The sequence below is a fragment of the Danio aesculapii genome, chromosome 18 (assembly GCF_903798145.1).
Source record: "Danio aesculapii chromosome 18, fDanAes4.1, whole genome shotgun sequence".
Classification (NCBI taxonomy): domain Eukaryota; kingdom Metazoa; phylum Chordata; class Actinopteri; order Cypriniformes; family Danionidae; genus Danio; species Danio aesculapii.
This window is the reverse complement of record NC_079452.1, coordinates 11,100,245-11,119,598: the sequence shown is the minus strand read 5'-3', so window position 1 is coordinate 11,119,598 and position 19,354 is coordinate 11,100,245. Positions and strand designations below refer to the sequence as shown.

Genomic DNA, 19,354 nt, shown 5'->3' with positions numbered 1-19,354 from the left:
TTCCACTGAAACCAATTATAAAAAAATAGCTTTACTAGATGCTGCTTTTCACTTGAAAATGCATGCTGACTAAGGTCCCATTCACACGGCAACAGATTTAGGTCAATCCACAAAAGTTTAATATAGTGTCTAGTCACTACTCATATGTTATTTTTATTGTAAACACACACTTGTTGTTAAGCTTGCAACTCTTTTGAAGCGCCACGCAGGTGAATGCCTAATTTTTTAGACACGATGTCAAGTTAAAATCACTTCAAATTGTATTTTTTTTTAGTAATGGATACATACCCTGGAAAACCATGTCTGGCTGCATTTTGTGTGAGAAACGAATTCTACGGATGGTATGACACCAAAGAAAAAAAGCTTCTTTTTCTTTTCATGCTACCACTGACCACTTAGCTCCGTGTGGACGGCTTTTCCGGTGTTACCAGCTTGCCCAGTAGTTCGCCACATAGGCCGATGGACTTGGGATGCAGAGCAGGAGTGGACTGTGATGACAGGGTCCAAGTCTGGCAAATAACGTTTCCAGAAACCAGATAAAACAATAGCAAAAAAGATAAAAATACAGGTTGAAAACTTGGTAAAAACTGAAAACGTAATAAAATCACGCGGCCATGAAGGCTTTTCTCTTTTTTTTTTTAGATCGCTTTTAAAAATACTGTCGGTTGGGTTTAGGGAAGCTGGTGGGTAGTTTAGTTGGTCAGTCGACAGCAAGCTGGTGAACTGAAGTGTATATTGCGCCCTCTGGTGCGCAATAAGAGGACATGCAAGTGGCACGCATGAGAAAAATTTGAGATCATCAAAAAGTGTACACAGCAGCCTCTGGTGGATGTGCGAAAACAAAAACTGCGAGCAGGCATACCTTCAGATACATATTTTAATGTCCCCAGAAATGTAGACCTGAATACGTATCCGCAATGAGCATGGGTTAAATTTTACTTACAGCACTGCTCATCACTGTCAGTACAGTGATGCAGTAGACCAATCAGATGAGCTTGGAGGTGTGACAACCATTGTAAGTTTTAGTTTAAATGTGCTTTTAGAATCAAAGACTTTGTGAATGAGCAAAGTTTTTTACAGTTTTTATTTTCGCGAATCCACCAGAGGCCGCTATGCATGCTTTTTGAAATCCCAAATTTCTCTCACGATTGCCATTTGCATCTGCTGTTCTCTTGTAAATCCAGCAGAGGCCGCTGTCGACTGACTGTTTGAATGACTGACTGATCGATCAACTGACCCACCCTCCTCCTTACTTAAACCCAACCAATAGTATTTTAAAAAGAACAGATGGACCCGCCCACCCACTTTCCTAAAGCCAATTGACAGTTTTAAAAAGCAATTCAGAAAAAGAAAAGCCCTCGCCTGATTTTTACCACATTGCCACATTCTTATTTACTTGTTTATTTTATTTTTTGGATTCTGCTTTTGCCTCACCCACTTTCTGGAACCGTTCTTCACCGGACTCAAACCTTGTCATCATGGTCATCTCCTCTCTGCATCTCAAGTCCGCTGGCGTACATGACAAGGTAACTGGTAACAGTAGGAAAACGATCTATACAGAGGTAAGCAGTCATCTGGTTAGTGAGAAAAGGAACGGTGTCATACCACCCCGTAGCGTTCGTTTTAAAAATGAAATGCAGCCATACGTATTTCTGGCTGCATAATTCGCGATCTCCAGAAATATATATAGGGCTACATTTTCAGAACGGTTTGTTCCTACTATGGAAGTCAAATGTTACAGATTTTCAGCTTTCTTCAAAATAACTTATTTTGTCTTGAACGGAAGAAAGAAACTCATAAAGGTTTTGAACCACTTGAGGGTGAGTAGATAGTGGGTTAATTCTCATTTTTGGGAGATCTCTTTAGTGTTACTATTGCAGCTTTCATTTCATACCTACATCACGACGGCCCAAGCTCTAAGATTGCCTGATACTCCTTATAGGAATTAACTATATTGATCTGAATTGTGTTTGTCGTCACTAAGAGGGGCAGGTGCAAGGTTGTTACAAAACCTATATGTCTTGAGTGCGATCAATATGCTCATTGATGAAATGGCATGCCTTTATAAGCTTGTGTGGTTCTTGTGTCTGAGACTTTTGCCTTCTAATTACTGTTGTGTAGTGTCCCAGTCTGTTCTGATTGAATCTAAGAGATTAACAGGATGTCAATGTTTTACTCAAGGTCCTCCTGTGCTGTCTTCCTATGCCAAGACTGAAGACAAGCTGTTTAAACATCTCTTCAGCAACTACCAGAAATGGGTGAGACCAATCGAAGATTTAAACACAACAATTCAAGTGAAGTTTGGCTTGGCAATTTCCCAGCTGGTGGATGTGGTGAGTGATCCTAAAACAGCATTCTCATACAAAAGTGTTATAATATAATTATATTTTAACATGTTTTAAATGAGCACTTCATTTTACGATCCATTTTCGCATGTGTATCATAGTCATTACATAACCTGGGTTAGAGTGATTTCAACAAGTGGGACATGTTACTGGATCAACATCTATGTTGATCCTAGAACAATATTACAGTCAATCAGATTTAAGGGATGTGTTTACAGTTTTAGTTAAGTTCATGCTTTAGTGACAGGTATGTTTGGGTGGACAATGAGGTTAGAACATTTTTAAATGTTATATGCGAGAAAGAGTTGACAACCATCCTTGATGGAAGACATGAGCGGAATGTGCAAATCTTCCAAGAAGTGTGAGGGGAGATGATGGTAAAAGGATATGAGAAGCCGTGGACTTTTTTGTGTAATGAATGAACGAGCCTTAACCAAATATACATGGCTGAAAAGAGAAAATTCAGCAGCAGGTGTTCTAAGACACAAGTAAGTTATTATATATGAAAAAAAGGCCTTCTCCTAACGCAGAAACTTCCATTTTTACTTTTGATATTTGGTGCCAGTTTACCATTTGGTTCTCTTGGACTTATTGAAAGGAAACAGGGCTTTATTTGCAAATGTTTTATGTGATATTCCAGTTTTGCGCATATTTAATTTGCATCTTTGGATGGAAGTGCCATAATAAAACAACATTTTAACTAATATTTTAAATGAGCACTTTATTTTACAGTCCATTTTTGCATGTACATACTATGTACTTATCATAGCCATTGCGTAAACTGGGTTAGTGTGATTTTAACAAGTGGGAGATGTTACTGGATCAACATTTATGTTGATCCTAGAACAATATTCCAATCAGATTTAAGGCATATGTTTACAGTTTTAGTTAAGTTCATGCTTACAGTTAAGAGTTACATGCTTCTACATCATTAGCTGCATTTCCATCCACCTATTCTTAATCGCATTTTGGAATCTCGCATAAAGAACCCTGGATGGAAATGCCAAGATGCACATAAAGCTTGAAAATGCCATAAAATGATGAGGAGGATAAACTTTTTATCTGATTAGAAAAAATGTGCATAATGGAAATCCATTTACCGAATAAAGTCCAGCATGCGCATTCAACAGATCATGTGACACCAAAATTGGCAGAAAGTGACAGGTATGTTTGGGTGGACGATGAGGTTCGAATATTTATAAATGTTATATGCGAGAATGAGTTGACAACCATCCTTGATTTACATTTAGTCATTTAGCAGACGCTTTTATCCAAAGCGACGTACAAATGAGGACAAGGAAGCAATTTACACAACTATAAGAGCAGCAGTGAACAAGGGCTATAGACAAGTTTCAGGTGTGTAAAGTCTAAGAAGCAAAGCATTTAGTAAAGTTTTTATTTTATTTTATTTATTTTTTTATTAATTTTTTTATTTTGAGAGAGAGAGTACAGTTAGCGGTATAGCCAGAGAGGCAGTTAAGATTAGGAAGGAAAGTGGAGACTAAACAGTTGAGTTTTGAATAGTTTCTTGAAGACAGCAAGTGACTCTGCCGTTCTGATGCAGTTAGGGAGTTCATTCCACCAACTGGGCAGATTGAATGCGAGAGTTCGGGAAAGTGATTTCTTCCCTCTTATGGATGGAACCACGAGGCGACGTTCATTCACAGAACGCAAGTTTCTGGAGGGCACATAAATCTGCAGAAGTGAGAGCAGATACGAAGGAGCAAAGCCAGAGGTCGCTTTGTAAGCAAACATCAGAGCTTTGAATTTGATGCGAGCAGCAACTGGCAGCCAGTGCAAACGGGTGAGTAGCGGAGTGACATGTGCTCTTTTGGGTTCATCAAAGACCACTCGTGCTGCTGCGTTCTGAAGCAGCTGAAGAGGTTTGATAGAATTAGCTGGAAGCCCGGCTAGTAGAGAGTTGCAATAGTCCAGTTTGGAGAGAAGAAGAGCTTGAACAATGAGTTGAGCGGTATGTTCAGATAGGAAGGGTCGGACCTTTCTGATGTTATAGAGTGCGAATCTGCAAGATCGAGCAGTTCTAGAAATGTGGTCAGAGAAGTTTAGTTGGTCAGATGGAAAACATGAGCGGAATGTGCAAATCTTCCAAGAAGTAGAACGGAGATGATTCTAAAACCGTGGACTATTTTGTGTAATCAATAAAAGAACCTTAAGCAAGAATACATGGCTGAAAAGAGAAAATTCAGCAGGCGTTCTAAGACACAAGTAAGTTATTATATAAGAAAAAAAGGCCTTTTCCTAACGCAGAAACTTCCATTTTGATATTTGGCGCCAGTCTACGATTTTGTTCTCTTGAACTCGTTGAATGGAAATAGGGTTTATTTGCAAATGTTTTATGCGATATTCCAGTTTTGCACATATTTAATTAGCATCTTTGGATGGAAGTGATATATTTAAATTACATTTAACTAATATTTTAAATGAGCACTTGATTTTACAGTCCATTTTTCCATGTACATACTTTGTTCTTATCATAGTCATTACATAAACTGGGTTAGTTTGATTTCAATAAGTGGGACATGTTACTGGATCAACAACAGAAATACAACATTCAAATCAACCAATCAGATTTAAGGGATGTGTTTACATATTTTAACCTAAACATGGCCAGGTTAAGAAACTATTAATACCCTCTGATTTTGGGAATAATATGTAGTTAGAGTTGAGTTTAGAGGTAGGAATTAGGTATGGATCACATTTTCGAACAGGAATGATGTTCCAGGATCAATATGTTAATCTAGGATTGCACCCTACATGGCATAATTTCACCCACCACATAAACTGGGCAATAACTATACCTACCTAGTATACATTGTAACTACACATACTGTAAAATAGAGTGAAACCAAATTTATGTGATCAAAGTGGTTCAGTAATTTATTGTTAGCCCTGTTTCTGGTTTACGTAGGAAAATAAAGTAAACTACTAGTAATGATTGAGATTTTGTTGAATAGGATGAGAAGAACCAGCTGATGACGACCAATGTGTGGATGAAGCAGGTAAAGCAGTACTGTATAATTCAATAATATTTTTCTTATGTCAAAATGTGCTGTTTTGGTTGTATTTTGATAATGAGTTTCTTTAGTTTTATTTGTGTGAGACAAATCAATCTCTTTCGCATTCAGGAATGGACAGACATGAAGCTCAGATGGAATCCGGATCATTACCTGGGCATCACCTCCATCAGGGTGCCTTCAGACTCCATCTGGATTCCTGACATTGTGCTCTATGACAAGTATGTGGTGTTATAAAATTATAAATGCCACACTGCAATAATTTGTCAGCAAGTGTGCAAAATAATATTAATCAGCAAAAGTCAAAGCCAAAATTATGGGAAAATTGAGCAATATACAGTTGAAGTCAAAAGCCCCACTTTGATTTTTTTTTTTTTATATATTTTCCAAATGATCTTTAACAGAGAATTTTCTCAATGTATTTTCTATAATATTTTTTCTTCTGGAGAAAGTCTTATTTGTTTTATTTAGAATAAAATAAAAGCAGTTTTAAAATTTGTTTAAACTTTTTTGAGGTCAATGTTATTAGCCTAATTAAGCAATTTTCCATTGTCTACAGAACAAACCATTGTTATAGCATGATTTTCCAATTTACCCTGACTTGCCTATATCTTGTATATTTTTCATACTATTCAGACGTTAGACACGTTAAATACTTTTATTTTAAATGTTGTTTCAAGCGTAAATAGTTCTCAAGGTAGATGTTTTTGTAACTTGTTAACCAGTGGTGTAGTCCTAGAAAAAAGGTGGTGTACTATTACCTACCCAATCCATATATATATATATATATATATATATATATATATATATATATATATATATATATATATATATATATATATATATATATATATTCTACACATCAGTTACTTGTAACTATTGACTTCCAAAAAAGTAAATGGTAACAGGTTTCCAGCTCTCTTCAAAATATCTTCTTTTGTGTTCAACAGAATAAAAAAAAGACAAACCGGTTTGGAACAAGTAAAGATTGAGTAAATGATGACAATTAAATTTTTTTTGGGTGAACTATTCATTTAAAATGGAAAAGTATTTAAACAAATTTATTCATTTTAATCCCAATTCAATGATTTATGCTTACTGTAGGTAATAGTGACCCCAGTTGACCTGGAGATTGGCTGAGTATATTGAGCTGTATTTAAATGTATATGAGCCTATATATATATATATATATATATATATATATATATATATATATATATATATATATAAAAATAAATACTAGCCTATTCTCAAGTACATTTTATCCATGTATTAAATAAAACTGACACTTTTTAAATTCATCATAGCATAAATATAAACAGATTAAAAACTTAAAGGCTAGTTTACATATTTTACTATCATTATATAAGTTATAATAGGAAATAATTTTTAATTCGATACAACACATGTTGTTAGACTCTGATGTCACTCAGATATGCTGTTAAAATGAGTACATTCATTACGTGGTTCTGTCACTGTATTTATTCCTGTGCATGAATGTGTGCTATAGTTAATGCACATGCACTGTGTTAAAGAGACGCCCATGCTGTTTTATAATTTTACTTGAATGTTTCAATGAGACATCATTCAGCTGATTTGTTGTGATCTTCGAAAAACTCACGAAATATTCTCACAGTTGCTGCGGTTGTCAAGGGGCAGGGAATGGCGCAAGTTAAACAAAAATGCACCAACTGCAACAAGTTATCCGAGTTAAAAAAACCATTTGGTTTACCATTAAAGAAGATGCGAATACACATAAATTAGGGACGTTTAATCATGAAAACAAGTGAGTATACAGAGGGTATGATCCTCAGAAGTCGTAATACTCAAACAGCTCGTAGAAAAAAGTAGATTTACTGAGTATACGTGAGTATAGCAAGGACTACACCACTGTTGTGAACTATGTTAAACTGCAATTATGAATGGATAATTGCTCAGACTGTCATTTTAATAGGTCAGTTTTTATTTCCTAATGATTCCAGCTTCCTGTCAGAAAATCTAAACAAATCATTTGTAAATGTAAACAAAACATTACATTTTGCAATGTTGAAAAGCTACACTGAATAAGACAGACATGTTAATTTAGCACAGTGTTAATTTTGGAGCCTGTCTATATCTCATGGTTGATTGATTGCAGTGCAGATGGTAATTTCGAGGCCACAGTGACAAAAGCAGTGGTGAGATTTGATGGTACAATCTCCTGGACTCCTCCTGCCAACTATAAATCTGCCTGCACCATTGATGTGACCTTCTTCCCCTTTGACCTTCAGAATTGCTCCATGAAGTTTGGTTCTTGGACCTATGACGGTTCCCAGGTATGTTTTTATTTAGTATAAACCAAAAGCTAAATTCATGTTGTTCCTACAAAAACTAGTTTGTTAGCTTTTTATTTCATTAAGTCGATTAAACATAACAAATATATCAAATATAACTATAATGTAAAATTAGCATTTTTTTTAAGTGGACTGTTTCTTTAGCTCTTATGCACTGTTACATTCAACAATGTTACATTCAACACAGGCTCATTCTGAAAATGTACTCCTATATATGTTTCTGGAGATCGCGAGCTATGTAGCTAGAAGTACGTATGGCTGCACTTCATCTTTAAAACTAATGCTAAAGGGCGGTATTACACCGTTCCTTTTTTTTTTGCTTACCAGCCAGTGTTGGGCAAGATACTTGAAAAATGTAGTGAGCTAAGCTATTAGCTACTCTAACTGAAATTTAGCTTAACTACAGTACACTAAAACTACCCTCTGGGTAATGTAGCAAGCTAAGCTAAAAGATACTTGGCAAAAGTAGCTTGGCTACATCTAAGCAATTTTTTGCAATTTTCAGTTTTAAATCAATGCAACTTAAATCCAAGTCAATCGTATCTTATAGTGATCAATAAAACTGTCAATAGGGTATATGCCGAGCTAGTGTTTTTCCCATACTGATAAACTTCCGGTGACCTGTTATTGTGAGTTTTTTTCATTTTATACTGTTCCTTTTACAGCATCGATGTTGTAATGTAATTCAAATACAATCAGTTAAACAGACTTTGGCATTCCTTTAGTTGCTCAAGCGTAAAATGAGATAACAAGCTATTTGCTCGCACGCGCCCGTCAGAATCGGCAGGCTAGCGCAGAAACTCCATTGAATATACTGGGGTAAAATAAATTCTCATATTATAAAGACATGGCGGGAAAAATGTAATTTAATGCAGTGCTTCTTGTACAATCTGAGACTCACTTTATATAGGATATCACTCAGTGGAGATCGCTGATTTTTAAAGAAAACAGAAAACCTTAAACGCGCCGATTTTGCATTGGCATACACTTCACCAGAAACGAGTAACCCAGGTTACTGGTAAATTAAAAGTCCTATTAGCATGCTTCGGCATATACCCTATGAAACATAATTGTTCATTTCAGTTATTTACTGCAATAAATATAAAACAAACTATAGTATATAACAGCAAAAACACAAAATCTAATAAAACCAGGTGTTATGCATTTAAAATACCATAGTAATTTATAGTAAAGGGAAATATTTAGGAATAAGCATTATATTGTATATTTACAACTCTTCATTAATACTTACACTATATAATGTAGTATCATTAGTAACTATCATGAACTAATACTAATTACCATAGTATACTTTGGCCTTTACTACAGTATTTAATAAAAAGTACCACAACAAATGAATTTGAGTGCTTCACTACTGTGTAGTTTAAAAACATTATGGTACTTACTATAAATTACTAAAGTATTTTTTGAGCACAGCATCAGAATTAACGTTATTGCATCTTAACATGTACTTCTCGAGGTATGGTCACAAGGAATCCTGCTTCAGAAATAACTCCTCTCCCTCAGTCATCTTTCCATCAAGCAAATTTCTCGTGGAAGTTTATTGGTTGGCGACGTCACCGATCAGAGCGAAACGTGTCAGTGCTGCACCAAAAAAATTGTTGACGACCACCATAAAACAGGTAGAAGAAGAAATCGTCATTCTGACCATCATTTGGATTTACTTTCACCGGCCTTACAGCTCCGTAAATGTCAGTGCCATTACTTATTGATCCGCAATCGGTAATTGTAGCTTGTGTGGACGCTAATGCGCTACTTGACTAAAAAAAAGCTTTGCTAGTGAAAAGCTATTTGATTTAGAAAATAGCGATGCTACTGAGAAATGTAGTTAAGCTGGTAATGTCACTACATGTACGTAGCAGTGCTAGTGCACAACACTGTTACCAGCTGACTGATTACCTCCATGTGGATGGCTGTTACCAGTTTGTCCAGTAGCTCGCCATGTACGTCCACTTAAGACGCAGAGAGGAGTTGACCACGACGACGGGGTTGGAGTCCGGCGAAGAACGATTCTCAAAAGCGGGTAAGACAAAAACAGAAGCCAAAAAATAAAATAAACAAGTAAATAACAGGGTGAGAATGTGGTAAAATCTGAAAATGTGGTAAAAATCAGATGCTTTTCTTTTTCTGGATTGCTTTTTTAAACTGTCGGCTGGGTTTAGGGAAGTGGGTGGGCGGGTCAATCAGTGCTTTTGAAAACACTATTGCTTGGGTTTAGGGAAGGAGGAGGGTGGGTCAGTCGATTAGTCAGTCAGTCGACAGCTGCCTCTGGTGGATTTACGCGAGAACAGCAGACAAGAATGGCACTTGCGAGAGAAATTTGAGATCACAAAAAGTGTTCACAGTGGCTTTTTGTGGATTCACAAAAACAAAAACTGCAAAAAAGTGTAGCTCCTGAAACATATTTGGCGCTCTCCAGAAATGTATAAAGTGGTACGTTTTCAGAATGAGTCTGGGTTGGTTACATTTGATACTTTTATCTGATTACTGTTATATTAAATATTTGTTACAGCAGTTTTATCATTTATAATTTAGTTAACAGAATGAAAGGGTAGTAAATTTGAGTGACTTGTTGAATTTCTTACAATTTTCAAAGCATTTTCCCAAATTATGTGTCAAAATATGAATTTTCACCCAAAATCATTCCGCTAGCTGAAACAAAAGAAAAAGTTATGGCCAAATTAAGACTCAAAATCACCCCAGAGTGGATAAAAACATCCCCAGCAGTACATAATGGTTAATACATGCATATTTATGCAGGAATTGTACAATATTCTTCTTTTAAAGGTCGACATTCTCCTTGAAGACGTACATGTGGACAAACGTGACTATTTTGACAATGGCGAATGGGAGATCGTGAAGGCCACTGGTAACCGAGGTTTGAGAAGAGATGGGACTTTTTTCTATCCATCCATCACCTACTCCTTTATAATCCGACGTCTTCCTCTCTTCTACACACTCTTCCTCATCATCCCCTGCATTGGATTGTCTTTCCTGACTGTGCTAGTCTTTTATCTCCCGTCTAATGGAGGGGAAAAAATCTCCCTCTGCACGTCTGTCCTCGTCTCACTTACGGTCTTCCTTCTGGTGATAGAAGAGATCATCCCTTCCTCCTCAAAGGTGACTTATTTATTTAAATGATATCTTGAGTGTATGTCAGTGTGCCACACACATTGCTATTCTGAATCAGTTACCATTATTGGTAAACAATTTGAGTAAACTGCAGTATTTGTGTGCTATTGGTTGTCTGTGATAAAAATGTACAGCAAATATAAGTTTATCGAACATATTTTGTTGTATTAAATTTTGTTAAAATGCACAATGTTTATTTGGTAACACTTTAAAATAATGGTTCATTAGTTAATGTATTTACTAACATCAACAAACAATTAGTAATACATTTCTTAATTTATTTATTAATCTTTGTTAATGTTAGGTTTAGTTTAATGTTAAGTTTAACAACATTAGTTAGTTCTTAACTCATTGTCCATTAATTAAGGTTAACGGTCCCATAATATGCTTTCAAATATTTTTATAAATATAATAAGTTTGATGAAATCTCAACTGAAACACGAAGAGAGGGTAGCTCCTCCCCTATTTAAAAAAAACAGCCAATAGTGTTTCGTTTTATCACAGCTTTGCCAGTGAAGGTGGTCGAGCTCAAGCGCATCAAATGAAAAGCAAATAAAAAGTGTCATGAAGGGAGTGGGGTATGTCAGATACTAGAGAGCATATGATTGGTTATGATGAGATGAGAAAGTATAGTGTTAGGTGACGTGAAAAAAAAAAAAAAAAACGTGGATCCATTTGGACGGATGTGACAAACTACAAGCTTTACATGTTTATAATAGATTTATATCTTCTAAATGTGAATTTTGTCACTGTTTTTGGGTGCACTAGCTTATAGATATCCTAAAAACGAATAATACTGATGAAAACATCTAAAAAAAAAATCTACTTTAATTTCACGTCCTTTAACAAGCACAACTTTAGACTTTAATAATGCATTAGTTAATGTTGAAATATGACTAATAAATGCTTTACAAGACTATTCATACTTAGTTAATGTTAGAAAATACAGTAACATCCACTAATGGACCATTATTCTATTCGTTATCTGTCTATTTTGCTAGCACACATTGTTATTGTCTACTTATTAATTAACAGTTAATCAAAATAATGTTTGTTTTGGTCATTTTTAATCAAAATCTAACCATTTGCTTCCACTTTGGAATAGGGATGCAATGATTATAGATTTTTGTTGTACGATTATAGTCGTATTTCATCGTTTCATGAGTATCATGCATTTATTAATTTCAAAACACTACTAGTTTAGAAAGACTCCTTATACTTTAGTGTTATTTATTGCTGCTCAGTAACCAATTAATACAGCACAAAATATTAATAAAAAACAAACAATAGTCCATTTCTCTCTTTGTGCTTAAAAATAGGTGACATTATTTTTTACATTTAAACATAAGTAATATTTTTACACTGAAAATATATTACAGAACAATGAATAAAAATAAGAATAAATAAAAAATTGTATTTGTCTAATGCAGGGCTTAAAAATGTACTTTTTTTTTTACTTGGTAGCACTGGTGTTCCTAACTTCAAAAATGTAGAAGCACCCACCAAAAATGAATGAGCACCACTGCAAATGTGTTGTATTTGAAAACAACATCAATCAGGACTAACAAAATCCAGTAACAACTTTCTAATTCTGTAATGACATTGATATGTGTGCAATAATTCCAATAATACAAACAATGAATTACATTTCTCATTATTATGTTGCCTTGAATGTGAGTTATCTGCTATAAAAAGTCTGTTACATTATGAAAAATAAGTCTACGGTTTGCTTCAAACAAAAATGAAGCATTGCAGTAAGAAATATACAATTTGCAATATTTTTATACGCATTTGAATTTAATAAACACATAATATTTCTGCTACAAAACATAAACGTAAGATTAGAATAAATTATTCAATTCAATGCTGAAAGCTGCAGAGTGAACGAACGAAAAATGAACGGACAAAAGGAAGAAAAGTCTAACTTCTGCTGTGAGGCGAACTTGCTATCCACTGTGCCACCGTGCAGCCCAATATATAACATAGCCTATGCAAAATAAAAATAACATTTCTCTGCTAAAAGTCCATTTATAAAAGTAGTTGGATTATGTGCGTTGGCACAGTGGGTAGCACTGTGGCCTCACAGCAAGAAGGTCGCTGGTTTGAGTCTCGGCTGGGTAATTTGGCACTCCTGTGTGGAGCTTGTTCTCCCCGTGTTCGCATGAGTTTCCTCCAGGTGCTCCTGTTTCCCTCACAAGTCCAAATACATGCGCTGTTGGTAAATTGGTTAAGCTAAATTGTCTGTAGTGTATGTGTGTGGATGAAAGTGTATGGTTGTTTCCCAGTGATGTGTTGCAGCTGGAAGGACATCCGCTGCATAAAACATATGCTGGATAAGATGGCGGTTCATTCCGCTGTGGCGATTCCTGATTTAATAAAGAGACTAAGCCGAAAAGAAAATGAATAAATTTATGAAGAGATACAATTGTTTTGTATGATGAACAGATACATTTAGGCTTTTTTGTTTATTCCCAGTACTGCGTTTCCGTAGGAAGGGCATTCACTGCATAAATCATGTTAGAATAGTTGGCGATGCATTCCACTGTGGCGACCCCTGATATATAAGTGATTAGGCCGAAGAAAAAGGAATGAATGTTTACACTCATACAGTACACAGAGCACATTACACTTGGTAATATGGAGTCTCAAACATTCATACGTATTACACAAGAACCAATAATATTTATTTTGGCAGACTGACTTCAAAATAAGCTTTTTATATCCTCAAATTATGTGTTTTACCTGGCCTTTCAGTAGGTAAATAAAACCTCTTATGTGTCCTTAAATATCTAAATGCATGTTGTCAAAAGTTAACACATATCATATGGGGATGGAGCAATGTGAAACTTAGTAAATGTCAATGGTAGAATTGTCATAATTATTTATTAAATTAATGTACTGTACATCAAAACTGGCATATTTTTCACACTGAAATTATTTCCAGTAATGATTATGAATATTAAAGAAGTTGCAAATGGTAAATAGTGATAAATTCTATTTACACTTTGTTAGAATTGTTAATATTGTTAATAATGGTAGATACTATTTAAAATTTGCACCTCAGTGTTGTTGTATGTTCGCAATAAAAACATATAAAGTATAAACAAGAATGATAAACATGTTTGAAATTCTGACTGGCTCATCCAGGCACAAGTGGGCGGAGTTAGTATAAACAGCTTTAGCATCAGGGCAGTCTCTTAGCGCTTAGTGTAATTTAAGCAATAATACAGTTGAAATCAGAATTATTAAACCCCCTTTGAATTTTTTTTTCTTTTTTAAATATTTTCCAAATGATGTTTAACAGAGCAAAGAAATTTCACAGTATGTCTGATAATATCTTTTCTTCTAGAGAAAGTCTTATTTGATTTATTTCGGCTAGAATAAAAGCAGTTTAATTTTTTTTTTTGAATTTTTAAGGTCAAAAATTACCCAGTTAAAGCTACATTTTTTTCGATAGTCTACAGAACAAACCATCGTTATACAATAACTTGCCTAACCTGCCTAGTTAACCCTTTAAATGTCACTTTAAGCTGTATAGAAGTGTCTTGAAAAATATCTAGTCAAATATTACTTATTGTCATCATAACAAAGATAAAAGAAATCAGTTATTAGAGATGAGTTATTAAAACTATTATGTTTAGAAATGTGTTGAAAATCTCTCCGTTAAACAGAAATTTGGAAAAAAAGTAAACAGGGGGGCTAATAATTCAAGGGGTTTAATAATTCTGGCTTCAACTGTAGATTCTTTTTCAAATAGCATTTCAATTGTCATATGATTGTTTTGCACTTCTCTTGTTTTCTGTCCCAGGTAATTCCTCTGATTGGAGAATATTTGGTCTTCACTATGATCTTCGTGACACTTTCCATTGTCATCACCGTCTTTGCTATTAACATCCACCATCGCTCCTCATCCACCCATCATAGCATGGCTCCCTGGGTCCGCCGTATCTTTCTTCACCACTTGCCTAGATTGCTCTGCATGCGTAGCCATGTGGACCGTTACGCCACCACAGCTGGGACTGGAACAGGAAGACTGGGCTATGGGAAGAGTTCGGGTCAGGATACCAACCTTCTCGATGCAGAACACAATCTGCAGGCGGCCTTAGAGTCTATTCGCTACATCACACGCCATGTGGTAAAGGAAAATGAAGTCAGAGAGGTAAAGCTGATGTTTTTGATATCTACAGTTGAAGGCAAAATAATTCGCCCTTCTGTGAAATTCCAATTCTTTTTCAAATATTTAAAATGAAAAAAAAAAAAAAAAAAAAAAAAAAACATAGAAGTCGAAATGAAATCAAATTTACTCTTCCAAATGCACTCTTCCTAATAGTAGTGTATCGGTGCACTTCATTATTTAGTAAAAAAAAAAACTTCCCCCTAAAAATCCCTCTAAATGACTTTTCTTTACTTCTGGGATACTTTTTGGGTGGGGCTATTAATCTATTCGTCAATCTTCCTTCATTCTGTTAGAAACACCCATCTTCCAACTATTCAATCGGTTCTCAAAAGGACAAAATCCCCCACAACCCTACATTATGTTTCTAAATTTAGGACCATTGCAAGTGAATGTACACCACGAAAAAGAGAAATGAGAAAAAAAAATGTCGGTGGATGATTTCCTTCTTTGATCTGAACTTCCAATTTATGGCGACTTCAATACTGAACTTCAATTCAGTTTAATTCATCTTTATTTCTATCCGCTTGTTAAGTGTGACGTCACGCGAAGCGACTTCCGAGTCCAAGCACTCTATCAAACTGTTTGGGGAGACTCAACAAATGGTAATAATAAATGTTTACAAAGCGATGTAATACTTTCGAAAAAATCACAATCGCAATATAAACAGTTAAAGTCAGAATTAGTAGCCCCTCTGTTTATTTTTTCCACAATTTCTGTTTAATGGAGAGAAGATTTTTGAACTCATTTATAAACATAATAGTTTTAATAACTCATTTCTAATAACTGGTTTATTTTATCTTTGTTATATTAAAAGTAAATAATATTTGATAATATTTTTCAATACACTTCTATAAAGCTTAAAGTGACATTTAAAGGCTTAACTAGGTTAATTAGGTTAACTAGGCAGGTTAGGGTTATTAGGCAAGTCATTGTACAATGATAGTTTGTTCTGTAGACTATTGAAAAAAAATTGCTAAAAGGGGCTAATAATTTTGACCTTAAAATGTTTTTAAAAATTAAAAACTAATTTTATTCTAGTCGAAATAAAACAAATAAGACTTTCTCCAGAAGAAAAATATTATCAGACATACTGTGAAAATGTCCTTGCTCTGTTAATCATTATTTGGGAAATATAAAAAAATAATAATAATTCAAAGGGGGGCTAATAAATCTGACTTCAACTGTATATCCATCCATGGCTAATATCCAATGGCCAGAAAGTGATTCATTGTTTAGAAATTGTTAACATTTTGGTATTTGTGATGCAGCAAGGCCAGAGACTGTTTTTTATATAAAATTCATTTTACTGTGTGATTATTACTGAAAAGTGGCCATCAGGGGAGTTGCTAGACATAAAGCTCTACTAGGGCACGCACCCCCTTCCCCCATCTCCCCCACAAACTATTTATATTTTTTTATATATACAGTCAGTGTGTGTGTGTGTGTGTGTGTGTGTGTATGTGTATATACATACATACATATTATTATACAATTATTATTCTAAATCATCTTACATGTAACTGGAAAACAATGTTAAGACAACTAGAGTGATATGCTAAGATCATTTAAAAAAAACTTTTGCATAAATATTAATTTCATTGGAATGAAATTCTATAGACAATTCAATAAAATACAAAAATATGCGTTATAGAATTATCTGTTGTCGTAGACTTGACACATGGCAGAGAATTAGGTTACCTCCCTGACTCATCCCTCCTATTTTGCTTCAAACAAAAAAAATCTATCAGGAGGCATGCTTAGTAAGATCACCATCATATCATTTAAGCTTTAGTTTTGTCGACTTGCAAAACAAAAAAGACTGTTGCACCGGTTTTACAACGCATAAGCGGCGCATAACAAGCAAGTAGCCTGCTTTTTTGGCGCGCATGTTAACTACCGGGACTTGCACCAGCAGAAGAGCAACGCGTGCGAGAGGCGCACGGGTTCTCTGCGCACACGCAGAGACGCGTCAGTTTGCTTTTAGATTACACTGCTTTCACCAGCGTTGGTTCGGTTGCACATAGAGAATAGGGTCTATATTTCGGAATTACCACTCTTAATAAATACACTTGCATATGAGGTAAATCATATCTCAAAGCATTTACTGGGGCACTGGAGATTTTTACTGGGACATGTGCCCCTAGTGTCTAGCTACGCCCCTGGTGGCCATCAACAAATATTTTCTCAATTCGAATGAGTAGCGGCTTGGACCCGGAAACAGTATTCCATACGTCACTGATACGTCACGACTTAACAAGCGGATATCGCTTTTACAATGTAGATTGTGTCAAAGCAGCTTAACATAGAAGTTCTAGTAAATAGAAACTGTGTCAGTCCAGTTTTCAGAGTTGAAGTTCAGTTTCGTTCAGTTCAGTGTGGTTTAATTTTCACTGCTGAAAGTCCAAACACTGAAGAGCAAATCCATCAATGCCCAGCTCCACAAGTCCCAAAACCAAGCAAGCCAGTGGTGACACTGGGGAGGAACAAAACTTCACCAATTGACGAAAGTGAAGGAAAAAACCTCAAGAGCAACCAGGCTTAGTTGGGCACAACCATTTCTCCTCTGCCTAAACTACTTGTGCAGAGCTGCAGTCTGGAGGCTGGAGAACACTGCATGTCCATCATCCACTTGAAAAATATATATCAATTTTTTTTTATTTTATTTACGTTAAAGAAATCAAAGAAATAAGACGAAAACAATATATTGACCTTTATAATATGGTTGGATCAATCTGATCCAATTTTTTGTTTCTGTTGTTGTTGGAAATGCCAGTTTTGCCATGTTTTTTTTTTTTAATTTGTGTCTTATGTCTTTTCTTATAATTTCTAGACTTTTTGCATTTAGGGTCATGAACTTGCTGATGTGTTTTGACAACTTTTATGTTACACACTGTTCTATTCCCACATATCATAATGTTCTACAGCACATTTACAGACCATAAATAGTAACTGAATTTTTACCAGCTAATTTGTAAAATTGTGCTATAAATTTTGTTTCAGCAAAATTTGAAAATTGAAACCTTGCAACTTTCTCCTCATTTAGGGTTATGAACATACATACATACAAGATTTAATTTGCTGCTGGGTTTTGAAAACACTTGTTCTGTTCGTGGGTTAATTTGACCCACCTATTGTGTTGCTGTAGAGCAGCAACTCTACATACCCTAAATCAGGGGTGCCCAAACTTTTTATTATGAAGGGCCAAAAACCAAACTTGACTGAGGGCCGAATTAAAGTTTCCATGAGTAATCTCCTAATTTATTTCCTAATATTTAAAAATAAATAGAAAACATTGCTTTAAATTACAGTAACGAATGCAGTATATTTTTAAAAAGTTTAATTTTTTACAGCAAAAACATAAACAATCCCATTAATACAATAGAATTCAATGCTGAATACACTAAGCTGCACCTGCATTTGCCTTGATTTGCTCACCAATGTCTTGTGCATTGCCTGATATCCGTCGAGTGACAGTAATTTACATTTTTCGAAAAATCTGATGAATTTACAAAACTAAAGAAATTAAAAAACAAACAAATAAATGGTTCCATTACATTCAAAATGCTAATATTTTTCAAAGATATTCGCCCCAACCACCAACCAATCATTCTCCCTCTCTTCGCAATTGGAATAGTGGGCCAAATCAAAGGTTAGAATGGGCCAACTTTGGCCTGTGGGCCCTAGTTTGGGCATCGCTGCCCTAAATAGTGACATATCTTAGTTATACTTTGTTATTTAAGTTTTTAATTTAGCCCATGAAGCCAAAAAAACTACTTATATGGAAGGTAAAGCAAGTTTTGCTATCCACAACTGATAAAAATGACCTATAATTTTTTTTTAAATCAAACCTCTTACAAATGTTAAACATCACTTGGGACTTGGGGAATAATTGAAAAAGAATTCAAATTTCCCCGGGCATCTGATAATTTTGCCTTCAACTGTATGTGTGCATGAGCTCTGATTTCTAATAAATTCTCATGTAATGTCTCATTTCAGGTTGTTCAGGACTGGAAGTTTGTGGCCCAAGTTCTGGACCGGGTTTTCCTGTGGGCATTTCTCTTAGTATCACTGCTCGGCTCTGCTCTGCTTTTCATCCCTGTTATTTATAAATGGGCCAGCATCATTGTTCCCAGCTATGCTGAAATTACTAGCTAAAATACACGAATGTATACACTTCCAAACTTTTTGGCTTGAATAAAGTTTTTTGCATTATTATAGCATTATTACTGTAGTCTTCGAAACATCTATGCAACTTGTGGCAATCAAGCGCTGTCATATATGATGTAACATGCTGCATTATATTCTCTGTTG

At 35.1% G+C, this 19,354-nt stretch overlaps 1 protein-coding gene across 1 annotated transcript in view; it reads left to right on the top strand.

Annotated features, from left to right (window-relative positions):
* chrna5 (cholinergic receptor, nicotinic, alpha 5) overlaps window positions 1-19,354 on the top strand; it is a 32,463-nt gene extending 13,109 nt beyond the window's left edge. Inside the window, exons 3-9 of the mRNA XM_056478821.1 lie at window positions 2,182-2,333; window positions 5,321-5,365; window positions 5,492-5,601; window positions 7,518-7,695; window positions 10,522-10,854; window positions 14,675-15,025; window positions 19,040-19,354. Coding sequence (XP_056334796.1) covers window positions 2,182-2,333; window positions 5,321-5,365; window positions 5,492-5,601; window positions 7,518-7,695; window positions 10,522-10,854; window positions 14,675-15,025; window positions 19,040-19,198 — 1,328 coding nt within the window. The 3' untranslated portion in view covers window positions 19,199-19,354. The remainder of the gene's footprint in view (window positions 1-2,181; window positions 2,334-5,320; window positions 5,366-5,491; window positions 5,602-7,517; window positions 7,696-10,521; window positions 10,855-14,674; window positions 15,026-19,039) is intronic.